Source organism: Pogoniulus pusillus, chromosome 22 (genome assembly GCF_015220805.1).
Source record: "Pogoniulus pusillus isolate bPogPus1 chromosome 22, bPogPus1.pri, whole genome shotgun sequence".
Taxonomy (NCBI): domain Eukaryota; kingdom Metazoa; phylum Chordata; class Aves; order Piciformes; family Lybiidae; genus Pogoniulus; species Pogoniulus pusillus.
The window spans coordinates 8753757-8779790 of NC_087285.1; the positions used below are offsets into that span (position 1 = coordinate 8753757).

General features: G+C 39.3%; 1 protein-coding gene across 1 annotated transcript; it reads right to left on the reverse strand.

Annotated features, from left to right (window-relative positions):
- Positions 1–244: 244 nt before the first annotated feature.
- Positions 245–24446, reverse strand: LCP2 (lymphocyte cytosolic protein 2). The gene is made up of 21 exons (XM_064162268.1): positions 24183–24446; positions 21708–21770; positions 18892–18938; positions 14537–14602; positions 13612–13643; positions 13094–13128; positions 11569–11767; positions 10846–10946; positions 9971–10040; positions 9703–9786; positions 8916–8941; positions 8818–8837; positions 8607–8711; positions 7707–7731; positions 7079–7091; positions 5922–6042; positions 3833–3882; positions 3258–3361; positions 2343–2420; positions 1115–1270; positions 245–376 (listed from the first exon to the last, which is right to left on the reverse strand). The coding sequence occupies exons 1-21, from the start codon at positions 24258–24260 to the stop codon at positions 254–256; spliced, it is 1596 nt and encodes a 531-aa protein (XP_064018338.1). The 5' UTR covers positions 24261–24446; the 3' UTR covers positions 245–253.
- Positions 24447–26034: the final 1588 nt, after the last annotated feature.

Sequence of the window (26034 nt, forward strand, 5' to 3'; positions counted from 1 at the left end):
GAAAGCAAAAAAACTCCTCATGCACCAGATGATTAGTGGACAGCAATAAAACCAGATGTAGGAAAATCATATTTATAGAGTTTTTATTGCATTTAAGGCATAATTTAACACCACCTACCCTGCCCAACCCCCAGGCATATTGTTCTATTTCCTTAAAATTAAAACAGTTTTTACTGACTTCATCATTTTAGTTTACAGAAAATGGAAGTATCCTTAAGTTTATAAGGTTCAGTAGTCTTTGATTGAGGTTGCATTAAATATGCCTTGCAGCATACTTTAACATACACTGGTTTCTAGAACCTCTGTCTTTTCCATCAATTAGAAGGAGAGGTGTTCTTTGGAAGTAATCAATCATATCTGCTACAGAAGAAAAATCCTGTGGGATGTAAAAAGAAGAGTAGGATGTGTCCAAAACCTCAGAATTATTAACAATTATTTAACAAGCAACCAAACCAAGTTCATTTAACAACTGACCAAACAACCAGGAGCAAACAAACTAAACTTTAAATATTTAGCAATCTTACAAGGTCCAGTAAATGCTCTCAGATCAGCTGTTCATTCCTGCCATAATCTGTAGCTCAATAACTGCTTATCTATTGCAAGTACAACCTACTCCAGCCGAACTGTGGTTAATTTATGCAGCCTATTTGATATGTGCTGTCATTCTGCTTGACACAATGCTCCAACCTCAAAATGGCAACTGGTAAATTCAGACAGTTCTGACTCAGAACTGCAGTATGTGTGCTGACTGTTCTGCCTGGTGCCAGTAAATCCAACTGCACAGAAATAAAACAGCAGTCCACGAGCAAAGCAGCAAAGCTGGAAGATGTGGATTGGCAGATGTGGATTGGCACTCAGCTTGTCTTTCTTTTATCTGGTATGTTAATTATAAACAAACATTCCATAACTAGGGATATGGATTTTTAGTATCTGTGTTCTGAGGCAAACAAGAAATTTTACTTCCTACAGTATCATATTCTATCAGGAATAACTCTAGATAATAAACAGAATTCCACTGGAGTAAACTAGCTGCTATATTAAGTAGCTTGATGTTTAGGAATGAGACAGGAGACGCCTTCATGTGAAGGGAAATAGTGTGGAAAACACATCGTACCTCTTTTCCTTTTAAGCTAGTTCCCAACAAATACACCTGATTTTCCTCCTGGTAGCGAATCTGGATGTTGTACACTTTATCTCTATAGAGCACCATCAGTACATATGGGTGGGTAGTTGTTTTCCTTGAGCTGTCTCTTACCAAGAATGTGCCATCCTGAAAGATGAACAGATGAAAGATGACAAATAAGCACCATGTCTGGGTTTGGTTGGCATAGGAATCTTAACTGGAGCATGCATGCACTTCAAGTGTTTGGTTTTGTTTTTTCTTTCTGAAAACCTTTTTCTCCTGGTGAGAGAAACTGCACTATTAAAGAGTTTAGGTCCTTTTTAAACTTCCAATTGTGACTTCAAGTTTTCCTATCTGATAGAAATGTAGATTTTTTTTTTTTTTTTTTGAGAAAGGAGAGGTGTCAAATTAGGAGGTTCCATTAAAGGAGAAAGCAAAACATCAATGGCCAAACTTCACACCACTTTACCCAGAAGAAAAGTTAATTTCTGGTCTGGTACATGCCAGTCAAGGCTTCTGTGAGCTCTAATTACAGACAGCTTAAAACAATAGCAATGTCTGTGTAATTTTGGTATATGCAATGGTATTATTTTGTTCTCTTCAGACTTGTTTTAACAAGTCTTCCATTGAAACAGCCATTCTTAAAGCCATTGAATACAATTTCATGAGCTGCACCTTAGTACAAGCCATAGGAATCCTGCACACATTATCTTCAGCTCCTTGCATGTGTTCTGAAGCAGCATAGAGCAGACAGACTCCTCACAGTCATGAGGTACAGTTTGGTTTGTCTCCACACGTACAGTCAGGTCTGGGTTTCATCTGTTTGATTCTGTTATTCGTTGTGCTGATAAATTGTCCTGGTAAATATGGCCTGGAGAAGCGTGGTTTTCATCTCCTTTAATTCCAGTTATCTAAAACTTGGAATTTGCAACAAATTCCTCAGTGGTGCCAGAGAACTATTCCCAGAGAACAAGTCACTCCTAGGAGATGTGAGGTGAAACTGCTTTGTCCTCTTGGGCTATGGAAAACCACAGCCTTTATGGCAGTTTAGACTAGATGTGGTAACTTGTATGCAAGTAAAGATATCCAAGGTGAATCCCTCTCTTCAAGTGTCTATACTGAGGCTACAAGCTTACCACGTTATGTACCTGTTCTCTTCCCCTGTGGCTGCAAGGACATCTGGTTAGGAGATGGTGAGGGTCACAAAGGATTAGAGTACCTTGTTAATTCTTCGAAGAGCTGCTTCTGCTTCTGGCCGGCTAACATCAGCAACATACCACTCATCACTGAGTGAGACCTGTGTGTTTGTGAGAGGGGAGAAAGGAGAAGGCCAGCTGTCAGTCAGTTTGTGATGGTAACAACATGCAGAGAGCTCAAGAGAGATTTGACTGTGAGGGGGTTTGTGAGGAGAACCACTGAAGGCAGATGCTCAGATATCATGCTAGCACCTGTTGCTGTATGGTAAGTGGCACTTAGTGATTTTGAAATCATTTGCTTACTTTGATAAATGTAAAAATCTTACAGACCTTGCAGGCAAGGTAGGGAACCAATTACTTGGGAACGTTTTCAGCAGAAGATAGATTTTAAGTGTTAGGTTTCTTTTGTCTGCCTCTAACATTAGCATCCTTTGCCTTCATTTCTCTGAGGGTTTTTCAAAATTATGTTGTTTTTTCGTTTTAAACTATCACCTGAGACAATAATGCAGACTTCCTGTGGACATACCACGTATGGTTGCCCAGCATTGTTATCACCAGGAGTGGTTTGCTCTAAACTTGTCATGTTTAAAGAAATGTGAAACAGAACTGCACTTACAGAGCATGAATTTTTCGCTCACCAAGGCTTTATAGAAAGACAACAGAAAATGTGATGTTAGTGAAAGGCAATTCTGCAAAACAGATGATCCAGCAAAGATTTTCCCTATTTGTTCTACTGGGGTTTTGCTTTTGTTGTTTTTCTTGGTGGAGACAAAATGAGGCACTAAAGTTTGACACCGAAAAGGAAACTGAAAGCACCTACTAACATCCTGACAGTGACTGAGAACCAGAAGAACAACTTGAAGAAATGTTCTTTCTTAAAATTGACATTTTTTTTCCTGTGTTTCAAAGTTACAGTTATCACTTGTAATGCTTTATACCTCATCTTCCTCTGTGTTTGTCTGATGAAAAGTATGTCTGCTGGGAATTGGCAATGGAGGTCTCACATCAGCTGTGCCTCTTGAAGGAGATCTGCTGCTGTTACCTTCAAAGATTGAGAAGTAGAAATAAAAATAAACCCAGGAAAAGAGATTCACCTACAGACTGCATACAGGGTGTGCAGTCTTGGTTTCATGAGGCACAAAGAATTTATATCACTCTGTTAACAGGACATTTTGAACTGATTTGAAATCAGATTTAGGCTAGTTTGAAAACCAGGCTCTTTAAATAGATTTATTCTTGGTGCACAGAAGCTTTAATCAAACTCTTGTTTAGGTTTTCTTGCAATCAGATGAACTTAAAGGTTACACCTTTTTGGCTTCTGTACCATGATCACTCAGTTGAGGTCACCTCCAGTTTCTACAGAGAAAGTTAGAAGTAGCCTTGTCTCTTTGTGTACCTCTTTCTTGGCATGTGGAAACTAGAAAATGTCAGTGGCACTGACAACTGTTCCCATATGCAAAAAGAAGTGTACAAATGTTTTGTGCAAAACAATAGAGGCATGGAGGACACAAACCTGGGTGTAAGCGTGGTGGTAGCGAGGCAGTTGAAGACAAGTTTCTAGCACTGTTTAAAAAAAAAAACCAAAAAGAGAACAAGTAGTCAGTACAGATACAACATTGTTCTAGAATGTGACTGTGCTCTGAAGAGCTGATATGGAATTTTGTGCTTGTTTTACAGAATGTGAGAGCCTCTCAAGACCTATGCAGGATGAAGAGGGTCGTCTTTTTCCTGTTTTACTTCTTATCATGTAAGTATACCCACCATTACTTGAAGCTCAGTATCTCAGTATCTGGGAATAAGGAGAATCACTCATGGGCCTCCAAGGCTTTTGTATCAGGATCAATGCAGAAAGTTTGTTTACATAGAGAATGGTGAGTTGAATCCCCTACAGCAACCAGCAGCTTGCTAGATGTTTCTGTTTGTGGAGTTCCACTTCTAGAGTTATTTTGCCTGCTGTCTCTTTAGTACTGTTGATGCAAATGTAGGCTCTAATTGTTAATATTGCAACTATGTATGTGGAGCTACTGGGAGGAGCCCACTAGCATGGGAGGTGACTGGAGCATTTCACATATGAGGAAAGGCTAAAGGAGCTGGGACAATATAGCCTAGAAAAGTGAACATATCAGTTCCCTCTGATCATCATGAAACATCTCTTTACTGTGAGGACAACTGAGCATCAAAGCAGTGTGCTGAGAAAGGTTGTGGAGTCTCCCATTTGGAGATACTCAGAAGCTGTCTGAAGATGGAGTTGGGTTGCCTGGTCTAGGCACCTCTGCTTTAGCAGAGTGGTTGGACTAGATGATCTTCAGAGGGCCCTCCCCAGCTCAGCCTTTCTCTGATTCTATGAGCTATGAGGTGACAGTAGCACAGAGCTCGCACCCATAGCGCTGTACCACTTCCATGTGCCTTCCCTCCTCTGTTCAGGTTTGTGGATTTTTATTAGAAAATATACAGTTTCCATTTATGGCCTGATCCTGGAACCTACATCCAAAACTTCTCAAAATGAAAAGTCTGATCATTATTTTAAATATATGTATATTTTTAACTTCTTCACCTAGTTGGGAATGAACTGTCTGCATGCTTTTTCTTTCAAGTTCATCTTTCTTTTCTGCTTACATAAACTGTACAGAAAGCCCTGAAATGAATATGTGAATTATGGTTGCAGAACAAAACCACCTCATCACAACATGATTCATGTCAGAGAATCAGCCAAATGGGGACCTTTGCTATAGCAAAATTTGGCAGTGCTGTTTGAATATAAGCAGAAGTGTTCATCATAGGAATAGTTTGTATTTGCATATGACCTTGATATTGCTACTGCAATATTTGTTCTACTGGGATGTCAGCAGTTCCAGATGATAATAGTAAATGGGAGGAATTCATCAAAGAGCTATTAAAAACATACAGAGATTAGAAAATGTACTTGAGGCTTAGACTCAAGGAACCCACTCCAACTCATCAAAGGCTAAGTCTACATCAGAAATAAAAATTTAATTAAGGGCTCTTCCATCTAGCAAAAGAAGATGTAATGATCTAATATTTGGAAGCTAGAAAAAAATCATAGTTGAAGCAAGGTTAACAATTTTAAATAGGAATTATTAACTATTGCAGTGAAATTTAATAAAGGGTGATGAAATTCTTTCAGATTCAACTCTAGACAATAAGGTTGTGTAGTTTTCTGGTTTCTAAGCAATTAATAGTCACACTTAGGCACATAGAGTGTGCAGAATGCTTTTAAAGACAGACTTCTTTGACCTGCATCCTGTGTGGCTCTGTTGGAGAAATTGATTCCACCCTTTTGGGATGCTTATGGATCTTGCAGGCCAAGGAGAAGCTTGGCATGCAAAAGGAGAGGTTTGCTGATTGGTTTTGGTTGTTTAATGTACGTTTTGTGCTTCAGTGAATCCTGCAGTTGTATGAAAGATTCTCCTTGATGGCAGGAGCACCACAGATTAACAAGGGTATAGGCTGAAAAATAATGGACTGCTTTAAGTAGTCACCTTGTGTCCATCTGAAAACCCTGTAGCCACATAGATGCTATTATTTGCTGAACTGCAGAGAGATTGAAATTCAGGACTGACACAATAATACATGAAACAAACCTTTCTGCACCAGGCAAAGTGTTGGATCCTGGCTTAGGAGGAGGCTTGATAGATTTAGATGGGAATGTATTGGAGCTGTATGGGGGCAAAGACAGATGTGGCACTGGTCTTTGGGGTGCAGCTGTGGAGAGCAAGAGAAATAAAATTACACTTGTGTGAGACATTCTTAAATGAGGTAGAATGAAGAGATGCTCTCACATTACTGCTGTTTAATTAGATAAACCTAATGGAGAATACTGGCTTATAAAAAGTCCTTGAGGTGTTGGTTACAGATGGTAAATTCATATGGTCAACTGAGAACTTAAAATCAAGCTGAAAAATAGACTGGAATGGGCTTGAGCAGCATTTATATTTTCTTACTTCTGTTTTGACTAAGCCACAAATCAGATACTTGGACTGCAGGAGAGCTGAAGGTGGTACATAAACCTCTGCTGTTACATTGCTTCTAAATAATGGGTTTGAGGTTACCTTCTTAAACTTCACTCCTTTGTGAGATTTCTCCCATATCATCATAAACAACATAAACCAATTCATCTGTGTTTCTGCAGTGTCCTCAGACTTCAGCTACTGCTAAGAGGGCAGCATATTAGCTGTGGTCTGCACAGCTTAAGTATTCTTTATGGAGCCTTGGAGGCAATAATAATTTGTAGAGCTTGGCCCAATGTTCTGCTATAGTGTCACTTTACCACCTTAATTTTGGGAACCAAGATTCTGAATTTATAAATACTGTTATTGAATGAAACAATCTCTGCTTCTCTTCTTTGAGTAAATAACACTGCACAGAAGACTAATACCAGCAGAGTGTGACTGTGGCTCTGTTAAAAGGGGAAGGATTCCAGGTTTGCATGCCCAGCTGTTTGACACTGTGTAAAGATCACAAACCTTGAAATGTACTGTGTTTCCAAACAAGAAATCCTGCTGTCTTGTAACTGTCTGACTGAAGGAGGCTATTATCTCTTGATTTTCTGTGTTCTTGTGTTTTGAGGTTTGCTGTATAAACCTCCAGGAGGTACTTTATAAGCATTATACATCCTGTCAAGATACTACCTGACTTTGTCAAATGACTCTGAAGAAACAGCTCTGTAATCATTTGGATTTTTTTAAGAACTAAGACCAGAAAGACTTTGAAGTTTAGAAATGACTGTAGAAATACTTACTGTCATCTTCTTCCTGGGGAGCCAAAAGAAAATACACATTAGCAACACCTTATAGCACTGTTCTTAGGAATATTTTACAGAACAATAACTTGGAAGTTAGTCAATTTTGTGTGTGCAAGGACTCTAAAATCTATACTCTTTCATCTAAAATGCTGAGTTTCTCCCTTTGTGCAACAACAAATGACTTTTAAAGCTCTTGAGCTAAGGTGCAGTTGTTATTTACAAATAATCTTTGAGGTGTATGTCTCATAAGGGATCTTGACCCAAAGTAGTAAGGAAATCTCAGCAGTAAGTAGGGCTCTCACAGTTATCCAAAAGTGAAATCCTTATGTTAGCTGAAGATGAAAAATCCCCCCAAACCCTAGTGTAAGCAAAGTCACTTCTTCCCTGTCACAAGCAAGTTCTGGACTCATTCTTCATGTTACATAAGAAAAAGTAGACAGGGAATACCCCAAGCTTGACATAGAAGACCTCTTTAGGAAGCAACCACATGCTATGGAAGATTCAGATTCATTGTAACTGAAGAAGGAAACAAGTTTATCTTTTCCAGAATTATGTAGTTTATAGGGGCAATACATTTTATTGTAGTCCCTATACCTTTAAATATCTGCTTTGAAGCTATACTTACTTTTTTGTGTGGTGGCCAACTCTGTCTGAAGTGAAACAAAGGAAACAAAACATGGGTCATGGGTGGAATATTACTCAATCACTTTGTGTGCATTAGGCAATACTTTCAACTAAAACATGAATTTGTAGCAAGATTTACAGACCAAATGAATGCAGGCTTAATCATTTTTTTTCTTATAAAAAGGCTAAGATTCTACCTTTTATCCATACTCTAAGACATTGTGCTAGTCCATAACCTATTTTGATTGTGTCAACAAGGAAAATGTGTGATGAATTGATGACAAGATTAGATCTTAAACAGGTTTAATCCCTGATGAAATATTAGGCTTCAAGTCTTGAACTCATCTAGAGTACTTAGCAATATTGCTGGATCACATGATAATCCTCCCAGTTGTTGTTTCTCTGATTAATGATCCTGGCTGAACTGGAGAGCTCAATTACTTTCTGGGTTTAAGATTGTTCAGCTGTCAGTTCTCAAGACTATGCTGGAGAGTCATCCAGTTTGGCTAGAGAATGCTATTTGCTATGAAGGAATTCTGCAGGCTGGTAAAATCCATGGTAGGAAAGTACAGCTCTCTTTTTCTAACATGCTTTAAAAAAACCCAAGAGGAATATAACTCATTAAAGAAAGCTCCCTAGTGCAAGAACCTAACCTGACAGAAAAAGCATGGATCATACATTTCTTTGTGCACCTTAGAAGTGAGTGATGCCTAATGTAATGGCTGTTACATATCTGACTGGACAGGCTTTTGCTGCATTCACAGGTTTCCATAACTTGCAGCATACCCTGGGCATATTCATGAAGCAAAACTTTGACATCCCCAGGCCCTGCTGTTATGCTCTCTTGTGCAGCTTATTTGTAGTCTTGCTAAATTTAATTCATCCTTTATTAAGCACTTACTTTACAGGGGTTGGCTTCCTCAGAGGAGGTGGATTGCCTCGTTCATACCTGTCACTTGGTGGGACAGGAGGCTTTGGCATCATGGCTAGTTGCTCTCCCAGGGTTCTAAAGCAGAAGCAAGATGATGAAATAAAGGCCAAAAGCTGTTTACTAAGAAATGACCAGGTAATACTGGCACTGAGAGTCTCATCTCTAGAGGCAAAACTCTTACCTTAGCTGCAAAGTTAGAGGCTGTAAAACAACAGGAGACTGTAAGTGTATGAAAACAGGTAAAAAGCACGAATAAGCACCAAAGCAAAGAGACCTTACCTTTTCAGGAAGGCTTGGCTTCCGCCCTGGAAACAGGAAAAGCTCATATTTAGGCAAAACAAAAGGTGAGGTTATTATTTAAACTGCATATTAAAGAAACACGTTTTAAATAATGTTGACAACAAATTTTGTAGACTGCAGTACTCAGCCTCCTGAGATATAAGCCAGAAAAATGTTTTGTCTTGGCAAGAGGTGTCAGAATTACAATATCTCTTATTGCAAGAAAACCTACATATTTTCAAAGTGCTGGGTCTACTGGCATCATGTTATCTGTGTTTCACCTTTGGATTGTCATTGTACAGCAGAGACAAGTCTTTAGATAACGAAAAAGAATCATAGCATAGTATCTTCAGATGATTTGTGAGATATGGCTTTCAGGGCTAAACCAATTGTGTTTTACTTTCCTTTGTCTTTCCAGTTCTCAGCGTTCTTTTGAGTCTGGGGGTCAAGTTACACACAGTAGCGCATGCAGAGTTTCGTTAGCTTTGCATGCAAACGTTATTTCCTCTGTGAACCTGTTAAAGATTTCCTTGCTCCTTTCTGTTCAACTTTCTGTTTCTCTCTGAGGTCTTTCTGTGCAACTAGACCTCAGACAAGGCTGCTACTTTCCAGATGTGATTTCTGCCATTTTTTAAGTACTGCTCACATTATTTATTCATAAACAGATCATCTTGTATGTGATTACAGCACCTTTGGCTGAGCACTGCTCTTTTGTATGAGCAATATTCAGACTGATACTTTTTAATACTTGCAACCCCCACTGATATTAGCATAAGCAAATACAGACCTGACATGGGACTTTCTCTGTCGAAGGGTGGAGCAGGGCGTTCCAGTGGAGGTTTTGTACTTCTGTCTATGGAAGGAGGTGGGGCTAAACACAAAAGTTGAGAAAGATAAGTTATTGGTACAGATCAATATGTCTTTATTTTGCATAGCCATGAACTGCTGCTTCTCTGTAAACAGCAGAAGAGAGTGGAAAAGAGGAAATGGAGACAAAAGTGAAATGCAGCATAGCCCATGGGAAAGCTTTACAAAGGAAATCCAGCTGCACTTACGTTTCAAGGGCTTGATGTTTCTATCTCTACTTAAGTCATTATTGCTCGGTGGAGGAGGAAAAGCCGGCAACTAAAAAACAAAACCAAACACATTTTACATGTGGTTATAGTGACCTGTGGTTTAAGTACTGGATGAGGCAGGAGAAGGACAGTTCCTTGTTACTGGGAGAGCTGGAATCAAACAACATTGTGTTGTCAATAGCTGCTAAAGATATTTATATTTGAATCTAGAACTCTTCCTCTGTTTAAAACAAACAAACATCAATTCAGGAGATGTCCAGACCTTAGATGCTTTTGTTTTATATGTACATATGAGCTAGAGCACTGGAACAGATCAAAGGTGCCTCTGTAGCATTTGAAAATTACCTCTCTCTCTGTACAGGGGTAGGTCTGTTCTGGCATACATTGGCTGTATAATGCCAGTTGTACACAATATGAAGTATTCATAGTACAAAAAATGGGAAAGCATCTGTGTCATCAAGGTTTTTGTTCTACACACCCTTAGACTTTGATGTTTTCTTAATTCTGTCAGACAACTGAAAGAGATACAGCTAGGGAAGAATTAGCCTTCTTTTCTTTTTACAAATATCACCAAAGAAAGAGGCATCTACTACAAATCTATATTTTGTAGGGAAGAAGCATTCACATGTGGGTGCAGATTTCCAGTGTAACAGCCAAGTAATGTGAAATAATTTAATATATTTGTCCCATGAATTTCAAGTGTTCTAGGAAAAAATGGTTGCCCTGCTAACAGTGGTCAAACCTATTTTGATGGCTAAAACATTCTACGTAATCTGAATAAAAATGGCATTACACCTGGGCTTCTAAGAAGGTGTTGCAAAGGAAATTGATGAAATATTGAGAAAGAAACATACAGAAGCAGCTCTTCCTCCAAATGAGGCTGGTACTGGGGATGGGCTGGGTCGCTGGGGTGGTATTGGAGGTTGATGTGATGATCTAGTTGTTGGAGGTCTGTCTGAAAAAAAAACACCACCAAAATCACAAACTAAACAACTACACAGAGATCTGCTGTTTTATTCTCATTAGATCTTACAGAAAAGAGCCCTCACAGTAATCTGCATACTGAAGTTAATATATCATAAAGACATTGGTTTAGTGTATAATGGGCAGCTGCTTCATGATCAGTGTTATACTGAGAGTTGCAGGCTCCTCTTTGGTGGTGAGGTGCCTTGACCTGCTATTCTGTTGGCCCACACTTTGCATTTTCATGCACTGTAGTGCAGTGACTGTGTTTAAATGACAGTTTTGTGCTCCTGTATTTGACTCCAGAGCTGCAGGCTTCTGAGAAAGCAGACATGGAAACTGACAGGCAGAGAGAAATGATATATTCTTTTTTTTCCAATTTTCACCGTTCCCCACACCACACCCCCCAACTGTTGCGACTCCTTTGTTGCATTTTTGCCACTAAAGCAGTATGCACATATGTTTAACTCCATGCAGATTCAAATCAAAGGCCAAATAATGCACACATCACATGAAAAACCTTCTAGAGTTCATTACCAGACAGCTAAAATGTGGCTGATAGTGTGTGAATCTAATTAACAAATTATTAAGAACTATTACTTTTCAGTAATTACCTATATAATCTGTGCTGTTTGCAAGTGACTTGGCAGGAAAGATGACATTGTGCTGTGCTTCCTCATTATTAGATGGAGGTGGCTCATAACCATCACTGTCATGTTCTGCTTCCTCAGGTTCTTCTGTTGGTGATTCATAGTCAGCCTCGTCTTCCTGTTCCTGGTCATCATCAGGGCTTTCATAGTCATCATCTTCATCCTGGCAAACATACATAAAAGATGGATACTGTCACAGGGCACTAAACACTTCCATGCAATTTTCTTGTGGCCTTTCCCTGTAGTATTTGTCACTTGAGAGGATATTAGGTTTTTGCAAGTAGATTGAGTGAAAAAGCCTCAGCTGAAATAAAATGGGGAAAGGAGACAACATTCTATTAATGCATACAGCACTCAACAGCTCAGGAAAGGAAATGAGTAGCACTTTAAAATGCTGCAGTGGAAGGTCAAGATAAGGTGTTAACTTATTGAAAAATAGAGTATCTCTTTTTTTTAGGTAACAGATAGGGCAACACTGAACAACAACTCAGTGCTTCTTAGAAACAGACTGGAGAAGCAGTCTGATGCCTGCTGATATTTGTTCTTACTCAATAGCATGAATTTACAGCCTGCAACTCTTTAGAAATGCTTTGTTAAAAATGAGGTGTTTGATATGGGTCTTGGTGCCCTCCACTGACCAGAACATAACCAGCTTCATATAGCCTGCAGGACATAGGAAGGTCAAGTGAAAATATGGCAGTTATCTTTGCACACCTCTTCTGTGCTTACAAGAAAAAGAACACTGAAGTTGTTATTGGGATCTTGATTGAGAGTTCCAGACTAGCTCTGTATTGCCGTAGAGCCCTGCCATGGGTGATTATTTTCACTTTTTGTTCCCCTAAGACAGCCATGCATCTCCTGCAAACTAAGCTACAAGTGATTTGTATAAGTCCTTCTCCTTTTCTTGCAAAAACCATTGGCACTGGTCAGTGTAAGAGAACTTCATAAACCCAGACTCTGCATCAGTCAGCTTGTTCCTTTAACTGGCCTCTTCCAACGATGTTTACTAATGCATTTTCTGTGCCAAAAGCTAAAAGCAACTTTTGCAGTCAGTGGGCTTCAAATAATTAGATTCTTGAACACATCAACTCTAGAGGATAAAATGGCAAGGTTTTGGCATTGAGCACACATCAAGCTTCCTCTTACCAGCCACATCTTTCAAAAGCTTGAAACAGCTTGAACAAAATTCAGCAAAGCTTCTGTGGAGACCTGGTCCTAGGCTGTGAGTTTCTACTTGAGCCAGTGTTACAGGATTTCTGTTCTGATGCTTTGCCTTACATTACTGGAGAAGGCTCTTTTCTCAATGAAGTGATTTGTGTGCTTCTACTCCAATCATTCACACTCCTGCTTCTCTTTCTCCTCATCCTAACACCCCTTGTCCATCTGCTTACTCCATCTGTGCTGCCTGGAGTAGATAATGCAAGAAGGAGTAGCCTTACAGAAGAGGTAATGTGCCCAACCAGCAGGCTTTGTTAATCCAGATACTCACAAATGAGGACCAGTCATCATCGTCTTGACTGTATCCTGTGTAGAAAAGCATAACCACAGGCCTCTTAGCATGTGAAAGTTTAAACCAGCAAGACATGACAAAAACCAACACAACAAATCCCAGATCTGTTTTTAACTATGATACTGTGTCACAGGAATAGGATAGGTCTGTCAAAGGCAGGCAGGCATAAAAGGTGCTACAACTAACAGTCCTATTCAAAACAAAGAGTACATCTGTCTATCCTAGAATGCTTTCAGAATAAGCACAGACATACATCAAGGGTTAAAGAATAGCAGTTTTAGGATGGTCTTGTAAATGTCTTTGCTCTTGCCTTTTTCACCAACTATTCTATTTTAAAATTAATTTTGATTATTTATTTTCCTGTAATTACTCATTTTCCTTTCTGCAACTTCTCTCTGTCCTCTTCACTCCCTGTTTTCTCTGCCCAATGGAGATTAATTTAATATTGTCAAACAACACTTTTTGTGGTTAGAGACTACCTGCCAGTACACACTTACCTGGGTTTTCAGGAGATTTTTGTGTTTGGGCCCTACAACAAAGATAGAAAATTAAATAAGTTCCTTCCATTTGCAATCCTTAAATGTTTAAAGAATACCAACATCTGTTGTGAATAAAGGTAATAGTCAGCTTTAACAGTAGGATGAGGGATATATAGAAGAATTTAACTCTGCCCAAAGTGCCTAAACTATACTACTTCATATTTCATGTACAGAATCCTAATGTAGGCTAAACTGGCCTGAAAAATATCCAACTCAGCGAGGCCAAGTGATTAGAAACAAGGAGACTCACTAAATAAATCTGCCAGCAGCCCCAGTCCTGAAAACAGAAACTTTCTTTACTAATGCTGCTGAAGTTATGTTCAGTAATATTTGTAGAGTTGATGGATATTTTTGTGGGTTTCAGTTGTAGTTTTGAGTTCTAGCTAATGCAAAGGTGTAAAATCATGTTATCAGATGGTATAAAAGGATGTTAGGTAGAACAGATGGAATTGCATGGCACGTGAATATAAACCATTCTTTTCTCATACAGTATTCTTGCAACTTTTGCTCCTTTTCTATAGCAAGAATATTAAATTCAGTGATAAGTCATGAAGTATTAAAAAGTTTAATAATGTATAGGTCTGTTAAATGCATTAATAATGACTTATTAGTGCAGGAAAGACATGCCTAGGCTTTATAGAGTTCCTCAAGATGAATTTACTCAGGTGGAAAATTGTATGAATATCTATATTACTTGATTCCAGACATGACAGAAATATTTGCAGTGTTCGTAAAGAATGACATTAACATAAACCACATCAAAAGTCTCTTTCATCGTTTCCAGGCTGTTCCTCTGACCCAGGTATTATTGATCAATCTGAAAACAGTCCAGAATAGATATAGATGAAAGCTTTGAGAAGGAAAACCAAAGTGTTTTACTTACCATTTTGGCAAGAAAGAGAGCTTCCCCTCATTTCGGTTTATTTCTTGACTTAGTTTACTTACAATTCTATTTAAAAGAAAGACAAAAAGAGTTTGGAAAAAACTCTCCAAAACTTCTTGGTCGTTTCCTTAGTTGCTTTCCCTCAATACTTACTAAATTAAAGCTGGTAATCCAGAATTAGTATTTACCATGTGCAAGGTTGCACTATAGTATATGTAATTGTATACTGCATTTTTTTTACATAGATAAGGTCCCGTGGTGTTGGACCAAATTTCAAAATGAACATTAAGACTTAGAAACCTTGGGGATGGTAAACACAGAATGCCTTAGGTTGGAAGGAACCTTAGAGATCATCTGCTTGAACCTCCCCACCTTTGGACACTCCTCAAGTAGACCAGGCTACCTCAGGCCTCATCCAACCTGGGCTTTGGACACTTGCATGGAGGAGGCAGTAATCATGCACTAGAACACTGGTCTAAGTAATGGTGATGACTTTCTTCCATGGCTGAGACCTGAGGAAGGCAAGCTTTCAAGCAATTCAATACCTAGAAGAAATCCTACAAACCCAAGCTATTTATTTTACTTCCTAAACCATTCTAAAATTCTTTCTCTCATTTTGAATATTTTCCCTTTGCTACTTTCCTAGCACTAACTTTAACTGTGATTCAGATTCAGAGAGAAATTCCAGACATGGGGTTGCTCTGTTAGATTATGGAAAGTGCTATGGGGACAGATCAGGCTGTCAGTAAGTATCAGCTACCATGTGATTTCAAATCAGTGTGGGTATGCTGTCTGAAAAGAATGAAGATGGGCACTTTGAAGTTACGAATGTGTACTCAAGAATCCAATAAGAAAACAGAAAGGCACAAGAAAAGCTTTTTTTTTGTTGTTTAGCTGTTTTAAAGATACTATTTTGCATTTTTCTGATCTGAAGCAAGTATCTTCATTCTTGCCCCTTTCCAAATAGGCACATGCACAAATGTTCATAATTTCAGGACGATTACAGCTGTCTAAGTCTGACCTTGTTACCTAAGCATGTCATAGAAAGCAAGTAAAATGCCAAATTACAGCCATAGGACTTGGTCTTCTTGCCTGTGCAATCAACACTTCTCTACACAAGTAACTTCCTTTTGCTGCAGGTGACAGGGAAGTTGCTGTGTGAATAATGTTTTTCATGTGAAACATCAGGAACCATTCTGTAATGAGCACTGCATGAACAGTGCTTTGGTTGAGCAGCAGATTATGGAACTTCTGTGTGAGGCTTATTCTCTGTTGTAGAAGAGACAAAGTATTGTGCCTATTTTCTATATTCTAAAGAAGTTAAATGCAGATTACTGGGTTTAGAGCTAATAATTCTTTTAGTGGGTATGAAAGAGACCTGAAGGTGTGGAGGCTTTGCAGACTAAACCTGGGCTGGCTTTTGTGACAATTTACACCATCTGGGTGTGAGGAAAAACTGCACAGAAGACATTGTTCATCTTATCTTGCTGCCAAAAAGATGTTAATTTGCTGCTTAAAATCCAGTGTGTAGTCTTTACTTCGAGTTTAAAATGCTTCAAACCAATGCTTTGGGGTGGGTGTTAGAAGAAAGTGTAGTTTAGAATGGTAAGACTTTGCAAGCAATGTTGTGACAGGAGGTCCGTGTGGAGCAGTGAGTCTGTAGCTATGTAAGGAAGGAAGTACCAAAACCACATCGCTTCCTGAGCTGTGGGAGTGGGTGATAGGGAGGATAAGGCAACAGCACTTGCAGAAAATGTTACTCAGAGTTCTCTTTCTACCTTCTCCCCCAGACACTTTGCTTAAAACTGGCAGGAAGTTCAAAACCCAACCCAAGCAACCTCCAAAGCAGTAGGGCAAACAGGGTTTTGTTCACTTAACTGTAGGTTTTTTCAATCTGTTCTACTTCTGCTGGGATAAAGGACTTAAGATGGATTAAAGAGATGAAGGCCAAGTCCTTGAGGATGAGAAAGTTACTCTCTTTTAATGGAGAGTTGTAAAGATTTTATGAAGCATTTTAATTTTCAAAACAGTGCTGGGTTTTTTGTTGGGGTTTGTTTGTTTGGTGTGGTGGGTTTTTTTCTTGTTTGCTTGATTTTTAATTCAAGCCAAAAGAAGAATCATAAACATGTAATATGGCTGGTGGAGATTAACTATCAAAATAATAATAGCAGTATGTGGTGGGTTTATGTGTATCACAGGAAATGGCCTGTCACATTGTCTTGGGTTCAAATGCAAGTTCCCAGAGACTCTTATAAATTTGGTAGACCCAATGACAATTTATAGAATTTATAGAGTTTATAGAGTGCCCTCCCCTCCTCCCCCTCCTTTCCCCAAAAGACAGGGAGAGAGATAAAGGTAGGGACACCCCCAATAAATCAATCTCACTCGATTTGGAAGTAAAAAAGGAAAAGTTTAACAATAACTTAGAAAAAAGGGATTGGAGGTAGGGGAGTTTACAAAGGATAAGGAAGGGAAAACAGCAAAATACAAAACAGGGATGGATACAACCCGAGTAGTGTGATGGTGTCTCTGCCTCGTGGCTGGTATGCAGTATCAGTGTGTGTGTGTGATCACGAACACAGGTAAAGGAGAAAAAGGGAAAAAAGAGCGAGGAGCAGGAAGTGCTCCTCTTTTATACCGCAGGAAGTGGGGGGAGTGGGCTAACCATCACCTGGAGTGTGGCCCACCCCTGAGGAGGGGCCAAGACCCCTAGGGTCAGGTTCAGGGTCACTCCCCCAGGAGTGTTAACCCTATACACACATACCCTCCCTGAGCAACTGTTGCAATGATCCACCACCCTTATGGAAAACAGCTTGTTCCTAACATCCAGTTTAAGTTTACTCCTCTCTAATGTCAAACCATTGCCCCTTGTCCTAACACTGTACGCCTTTAGAAAGAGTCATTTTGCAGCTGCCTTCTAGGGTCCCTTCAGGTACTGACAGGTATTAGGTTTGCCAGGAGCTTTTTCTTCTCCAGACTGAACAACCCAAGCTCCCTCAGCCTGTCCTTGGCAGTGGAGGTGTTCCAGCCCCTGATGTTTTTTTTGTGGCACTTCTTTCGACCAAACCCATCAGTTCCATATCCTTCCTCTCCTGAGGACTCCAGAGCTCCACACAGTACTCCAGGTGAGGTCTGACCAGAGCAGATCAAAGTGGCAGAATCACCTCTCTTGATCTGCTGATCACACTTCCTTTGACTGTGACTGGCCTTCTGGGCTGCAAGTGCACAGTTACCTCATGGAACGATACAGTTCTGTTCTAAACTTGATCAATTCATTTGCTCAAATGTACATATTTAGTACAACCATACCCCCATCTGCTGAGGTCTGTATGTATGCAGGCTGTGGTTTGCAAACTTTGTGTGACTGCAGATGCTGGTAAGTGTAACCCCACTAAAGTTACTGGAGAACAGTCTCTTGTATCAGTGCTTTTTATAGATCCACTGGCCAATGCTGTAAGTGTGATGTTGGCTCTTTGCATTAAGTATTTTCACAGAATATGATCAGGGTTTAGCACTCTTGGGAATTATCAGGTACTATAATATGCTAATGTGTCTTTCAGCTTGCAGAAAAAACTCTTCTTACTAGGTGCATTGTGACATAAAAGTAAGGTGTGAATATGCTTCACTGAAAGTCACCAGCACATACTTTCTGTGACTGGGGAGATTCTGAAGTAGTGAAACTGATGTTAAAATAATAAATTACAAATACTAGGCTCTTCTGCCCAGGAATTTTATTCTGCAGGTTTTTGTTCTGTCTGTTTGAGGTTTTTTTTGTTGACTTAACAAGATTACTGTTCTTTGCTTAGTAACTTCCATGAAATTATGAAAGTTATTCAGAAAAAAACCACAAGTTTTTCAGGGCCTAATGCACAGGGGCTAGGGAAAGCACTCTAACACTGAATCAAATCTTCCAGACTGGTTTAACACCTACCTAAAGTAAAAGCATGTGACAAAATAGCTCTAATTCCTCAACTGTTGTGTATGTAGCTGACGGATTTTTTATTCCATTAAGCTGAAGTCAGCAGTTAAGCAGCAAACAATTAAATCATCCTTGGAAGTAACACTTGCAAAAAAGAGTTAAACATTCATGCAGATGCTGTTAGTTGAAGAATTTGTGGATCACTTCTTTTAAATATCCCCCAGATAATTTTTTTCTTTGCATTGTATCATTGTGCTTGAGCAGTCATGACAACACTCCTTTGAATTTGGAACACTTTCCTTTTGTTCTCGGTAAACTGCAGTAAATAGGTCTCTTAACTAATCACTTGCAAATCATCTGCCTGATGTTTCCTGTGAGATTTCTCTGCAGACCAGCTGAGATATTTTTAATGTTAAATTGATTTGGCTTTACTTACGGCACTCTGAGTTTGGGAAATTTCTGAATATCATTTTCAGACATGTTCTGAAAAGGAAACACATGACACATATCACAGAATTGTCCATGGGGGGCACTGTGACTGACAGAAACTTGCCTGTTTGAAAGTGTGGCATGAGGTTTCAAATGGCAGTAATACAAAGTGCATAGAAGAGCAATGCAAGATCCCAGCCTGCCCATTCCATGGTTCATCAGAGAAATTAACCCTTTTTCGTTAAAGAAAAGTCTTCTCTATAGCTTTTTCTGTTTTAGTTTATGTTAATTTTTGCTTTCTGTTGTTACCAGCTGTATTGAAGTAGCAAGGAAGCTGATAAACATCATGTGTGTTTGTTTGACTTCAACAAAATAATCACATCTATCTTCACAGAGAAGCAGTTCTGGAACTATAATGCTTTAACAATAGCTTGTTAAAAAGTTTTGCAAGAGAAGTACAATCTACAACAGCTCTCACCAGGTGGGAGTTGGGGACATTTGTTTGCTTACCAGCATGTGAGCCATTTTCCCAGGATTAATCTCACATTAACGAAATTCTGTGTAAAGTTACACTCATTTGCTTTTCTGATTTGGGTTTTAACCCAGTTCTTTCTTGGTGTTATATTGTCATATTGGCTTACAGGCAAGGTTAGAATGAATTTCTCCTCTGCTTCTCAGAAGAACTGGAAATAAAACCCTATTCTGAACAGCTTTGTGCTCGGAGGTTGTTAGACATACATAAGGTAAAGCAGATGAATTCATAGAATCATAGAATCAACCAGGTTGGAATATAACAGTAAATTAAAAAAATCCAGAACTAATTTGTAAGTCTTCCCCCTGCTCCTCACCTTTTCCTTCTCTAGCTTTCTGGATACTGCTGTTCATTGACAGTGCCATTACCTAGCATATAGGAAAACATATTCTTTATGTATTTATTAAGTCTGGAGACACAATAATTCATCTCAGTAGACAGCGTCAAAAAATAATGAGAGCTACATCCTTTTCTAGTGATTACAGCTGTGAGCTCCACAGAACATGCACAGTTTGATAGAAATCATCAGTGGCATTCTTCCTGGCAATTTTGGAATTCATCTTCTTGCAGTAAAAAAAGGACAGAATATTCTGAATGTTTTGTTAAACACTTGCAGTTTTAAGGCAATGTGCAATGAAATGCCCTGTTTAAGCATCTCTTTCTGGTAAGGATGGAAAACTTCTACCATAGATTCTAATTCTACACTGTTTTGTCTCACGTCTTTTTAGTACAACTAAAAAATCTGGTGACTTCAGAAGCTATTAAATTACATGTTGAAGTCTTTTCTCCTGCCTAGATAGTGTATTCAGCAAAAGGATGCATGCTTGCAAAGTTTCAAGGTAAAACTGTAGATTTTTTTTTAACAGAGCACCTTTTGCTGGCGTTCTGTGCTGTAACATGTAAAATAACATGTTCTGAAAGTGACATAGCTGGAAAACTTGGGCTGAAGAGTAGCTTTGGCCACCTAACAAAACTCTTTCTAGAAACTGGGACGGGAGGAGAGTGTTTCTTCACCCTTTGACCATAACAGAGCAGCTAGTTTGCAGACTACTGCTGATCTGAGCAGAGGTGGTGTTCTGTTTAGCAGGTGAACCTGTTTTGCATTATACAGTGAGAAGTAGGTCAAAAGCTTAAAAAAGTCTCAGCAGCCATGAGCAGCTGCTTGGTTACATAATAGAGAAGCATCCACTGAACCTCCTAGTACGCTTCTGAAGACATGCTGCCCTCTGAGCTAGGTATTTACAGAAACACTCTGTAAACAATAAAAGAGTACAAAAATCACTCAGGGGTCACACAGTTCTTGATCTTCTTATTTGTATCTCACAAAGTACCAGAATTTCATAACGCTTCCAGAGGCAGAATTCCTGCTCCAGGCCCAGATCCTTAGCACCTGAGCTAAGGACATTCTTGCAAGGATTAGTAGGGTAAATCCTGAGACACACATCTGAATAGTTGTGATTCTAACGAGAAGGAGGGAGCTGCTGTATCATGTTCCTAAAAAAAAGATGCTAGGATGTTTTTGTGTTGCATTTCAATGAAATGCCAAAAACTTGATATATGAGGGTAAATGAATAAAACTTAAGAAGCCATTAGAACAGGTATGACTAATTATACTAACAATCAAAGTGACCACTTTGGAGGAAAATAGAATAGCTAATACTTGAAAACAAAGTAGAAGAGAAGCCATAATGAAAGTCCTTATGCATCTCCCTGGTTGTGTATTTAAAACCTGAAACCAGCAACTATGTTGATGGAAGTGAAACCAAGCCATTGGTAAAGCCTGGAGCCGTGTTGATTTAAACCACTGGCACTTTGCTTACTAGTTTTGCTGCTCATAAAATTCACTGATTTTGTCTATTACTGCAGACAAGAATCTCATTTTAACTATGGGGACATGGAACAGCGACTACAGTAGCAGGCCAATCATTCTGATCTGGTCTGTGTCTTTTTCAGTAGGAGAGAACAGTCAATGAATGGGAGTTTTCTGCAGTACCTGCAAACAAGCAATTGCTATAGAAGAAGAGATGACTGTACAACAAGGCTGTGATTTAGAACGTCCCTGTCAGTTTAAAAAATGCCAAAATATATGGATATCAAACAACATACTTGGGTTCCCAGCACTCCAGATGTAAAGCAAGATGTCTGGCTGATTCTAGCAAAGGCCTTTACTTCTAGGACCCCAGTAACCACCTGTGAGCCAACTGCTTTTCATCTGCGATGAAAAGTAAGCAGGAGTCCAAACAGTCACTTGACTGGGATTTGACAGGAAGGAATTTTACACTTCTACTTACCAAGAACCTTTGTCCATTTATGCTGTGCTTCCTCACGACTTTCTCACAGTCCTTATACTTTAGCTGTCAATGAAAACCTTCAGTTATTCAGATGCAGACACAGACTTAACTCTGTTAAATGCTTTAGAATACAGCCTAAGACTTTAGTGCAGCCTGGGGTCTGAGACCTGTCAATAATGTCTCTTTCGTATAGTGAATGCTGTCATCACATTTGCGGCACACATCTGTATGCAGCAGTGAGCAACTGCTCCACTTGGTAGAACATAAGTGCAACCAAGATCTAATCTCCTTCTTAAAGTAGTTGATGGAAGATACTGTTAACTGCTAACAATAACCCTGTTAAGTCTTTAGAAATGATTTGAAAGTTTGGCTCTCTATTGATCCTGCCCTATTTTGAATGCATGGTTTAAATTAACATAGGTTTTAGGTTAAAACACCTAGAATCATAAATTAGATGTTACTGGTAAATAGGAAGTATTCATATTTGACAGTAACTGAGGATTTCATTCATACTAGTGATGTTCTGTAAGTTACTGATGTGTTTGCAGGCTGAATTTTGGTGAAGTGTAAGGTAACAATGAATTGCTGAAACCCTTCCCCTTGGCCTATGTCAGTGCCAATTAATTCAGGTGAGAGATTTGAATGTGATTATTCAAAAATCATCACACAATTATCTCTGTTTAGGAGAGAGGAAATTGGTTTTCCCTCTTGGACTTGAATCCTGGACACTGAATATACAGCTGCAGCCAAAATATATTAGCCAGATACAAATAAAAAAAATCCTAAGCTATGACAATTAGCCCTTAAGTGATATGTATGACAGAAGTTGTATGAGTTAATCTGGGAACAAGGTCTAGTTACTTATCGCAGCTGTTCAAATCTGGCTGGCTTATGATGACATTATTGTCTCACATGGATTTCTTAGTAACTTTAAGAAGCTTTTTTCTGATTCTTCTCCCCAAAAGTGGGATGTCAAGATTATCCATGTGCTGGGAGGGTATCTGGATTAGTAGAGGGGAGCTACTCCAAAATTGTGACAGACTTTACAGCTAATTCTTTTATCACTGTTGAGAATATCATTATCAAATCTTCCAGGAAGGCATTTTCTTGGAAGTGGCGATCCAAACCACCATGCACCAGTACTGTAATCTTTTTGATACTTGTCTGAAGTTGCCTGCTGCTAATGATGTCATCTGTGCCATCTCAAATTCTTCATTTCACTTTCTTGTGCCACTAATCACGTACCATAAAATCGGAGGTTTGCAAGTAGTTGGCAGTTTCCCTTCTCAGGAGATACAGCAAACACAGACTTTGCATTTGATCTGCTTGTCTTTGTTGGCTAGTTCTGCATTCTAGTATCAAACTTTCCTCAATTCTCCGAAAAGATCTGATAGAAAAAGCTCATAGAATTATAGGAGCCAGTGCAACACAAGATTTTGCATGGTTTCAAAATGAAGCCCCAGCTGTTCCATGTTTTACAAGTTCAATCAGACAGCTCACTTGAAAATTAACCAGCTGTGCTGGCATTACGTGAAAAGCTTCCCAAATCTTTTGACTGATCTGAATGTTAAATTTCAGTCTGACAGTTCTGGGCTCTAGGAGGAATGTATTCACTTTCAAGTGAGACGGTGCAAGCACTATTTCTGATCTGATTTGGAAAATGAGCCATTTCCAGAGAACACATCTGGCACAGAAAGGAAATTTTGGATAAGCTGGCTCACACATGCCTGGGCAACTACAAAGGTGTCAGCATTGATGTGTTGGATAGAGATTGGCAATGAATTCCTGCATTGTCTTTCAAAATACTTCTTCAGTGTAGAAACTCTTCTGTATTGTAAAATGAAATTTGTGGATCTTCACAAGTGAAAAGATGTCAAAAGAAACAGAAGTTCCTAGCTAGTCACACAAAGCAACAGCAGAGAACTTATCAGTGACAGAAAGGAAGAGGTAGCAGGTAATCTTGGGCCATGAGCTTTGCCCCACAGCTTTTAGAATAGGGAAGTCAAACCAGAAGGCAAAAAGGGTTTCCAACTGAACTTAAAAATAGCAGATGTCCAAGAACTGGTGAGGTTCTGGCTGAGTTCCCATGGATGGGATTAAAAAAGACACTCGGAGGCTCATTTGTGAACACTAAGCAGTTTGAAAAAATGAAACTAAACAAAAAATCTCTTTTCTAAAAGTCACTGAAGAAGACTGAGAAAACTTGTGATCTTCACACGTTGATGCCTTCTGCTGTTTAATATGAGGTGTATCAACAGTTATTACAATACAGCTTATGGTTTCTCTTGTACCCAATTTAAAACCCACTTGCAAGGTTCACTTCTAAATTTCACTGACCAGTTTAGCTCAGCTTCTGAACTGTTAGCAGTTTTGCTTTTAATTTTGCAGCAAGCTTTTGTCCATTACACAAATTCAGCACAAACAACGTTGCAGCGGTTTGCTCCTCCCTCATACAGAGACAAAACACAAACTTACCATCCTAAAATACTCTGCCAGGTCATCTGGGTTCCAGGCAATCACATCAGAACGGTAGGGAATGTTTCGCGAATCCATTGAGTTTTCTCCTCTAGGCAGTTAGAGAAGGCTCACGGCAGCACATGGATGGAAAAGCCATATATTCCCTGCCTGTGACCACCTCCAGTCTGTCCAGTAATTCCTTGCCTGATACCCAGCTGCTTCTGGTTAAAACCTGAGGCTTTTTTTTCACTTTAGAGATAGGTTGTTAGGACATCCAAGTGTTAGGACTGCTTCCTCTAACGCAAAATGGTCTCTTCTGAGAAAAGCTGTCAGCTAGTCAGCCTTACCACTTCCTTTCTCTGATTGTAAGTAAACAAGGAAGCACAGCAAAGTGTTGAAAATGTTCTGCCTGATACACATCAGTAAGCTCCTCAAGACCCTGTTTGCTTGAAATTACATACAGAAATATTGCACACTGTGAGGTATAAAAATACTCATGTGCTATCTGCATAGACACTGGTTCCTGCTTCTGTGGCTGCAGCCCAGACAAGTGCCCATCCAACGAAGAAAATGGTCACTTAAGAGAAACTTTGACTTACCTCGCTACCAGGAGCATATCCTCTTTGACTTGTACAAGTATACAAGTGGTGGAAGTATACATGAGGAGGTACTTGGGGATTAGGGATGGAATTGCAGCCAGAATTCCTTCAAATAAGGAACTGTGCAGTGAAAGTAAAAAAATGGACAAGCTTAGAAACAAGGACATTGTCCTAGTTTCAGTGGTCTCTTGTTCAGTTACCTAGAATGAGAAATCCTGTGTCCAGGAGCAATCCACAGAACCATGTTAAATGGGACATGACAGAGCACAGCTGTCATCTATAGCCAGTTCAGGCACCGTCCTGCCAGTACATTCCTTTGGACAGGCTGTGTTTAGTGATTCCAAATGTGCCTGTTTTTAACAAAGGCCGTCATGTCCATCCTCCGTTGACCTGGAGCTACCTCCTGAGGCTGAGCCAGTATGAGTGCTTGGGCTCACTGCCCACATCACCTCCAGCAGACTGCACAAAAGATGGCACTTTGTGACCTTCCTATGTTAGCCAGAATAGATACATAGTTCTGAAACACAGGAAAGTTTCTCTTCTTTCCGCTGAAATGCCTCACTCTCGCTATTTCTGGTCTTTGCAGACCTAACATTGAATCTGTAATTTCCAAGTGCATGTACTTGAGATGATATTTACAGGTCTCTAGAGTACTGTCTATGAAAGTTGTCCTTTTGAAATTCACACTCTGGTTTAGAGGAGCTTTGTTTTTTTCTGGAGGCATTTTGGTAAATGATGGCAGCAGTATATTTAAAACTCTAAAACTAAACTGCTTTAGCAGTTGTTGCAAACAGTGCAGCATCTATCAAACACATGATGTACTTCTGTTTCATGAGTTCGTATTAGAAAACGTCTATGTGGATCATCTGAGGCTTGTACTCGGACAACCACAGAGGTATCATCACCTTATTGTAAATCTGGTTTTAAGTATGAAATAAGAGTAATTTAATTTGTGACAAATCATCCCCAAGGGGCAAGTTGTTTTGATGTTCATTATCAGCAGTGGTGGGTCACACAGCACACATACCTGACACCCTATCACACACCATGTCTTTTAGCAAGTTTCCTTCAGTACAGAGACAGGAAGAAGCCTATGCTACAATTTCTAATTATTTGTTCTATTACAGTATTTCATTACCTTCTAATCTAATTTCTATCCCAAACCCAGTTCAGCAGCTCTACTTTCAATACTGTTATTCTTTATTTGTATTAATATAAAGCTAATTAATCTTGTCAAGATATATTTCTGATGGTGTTATAGAAGAATCGTG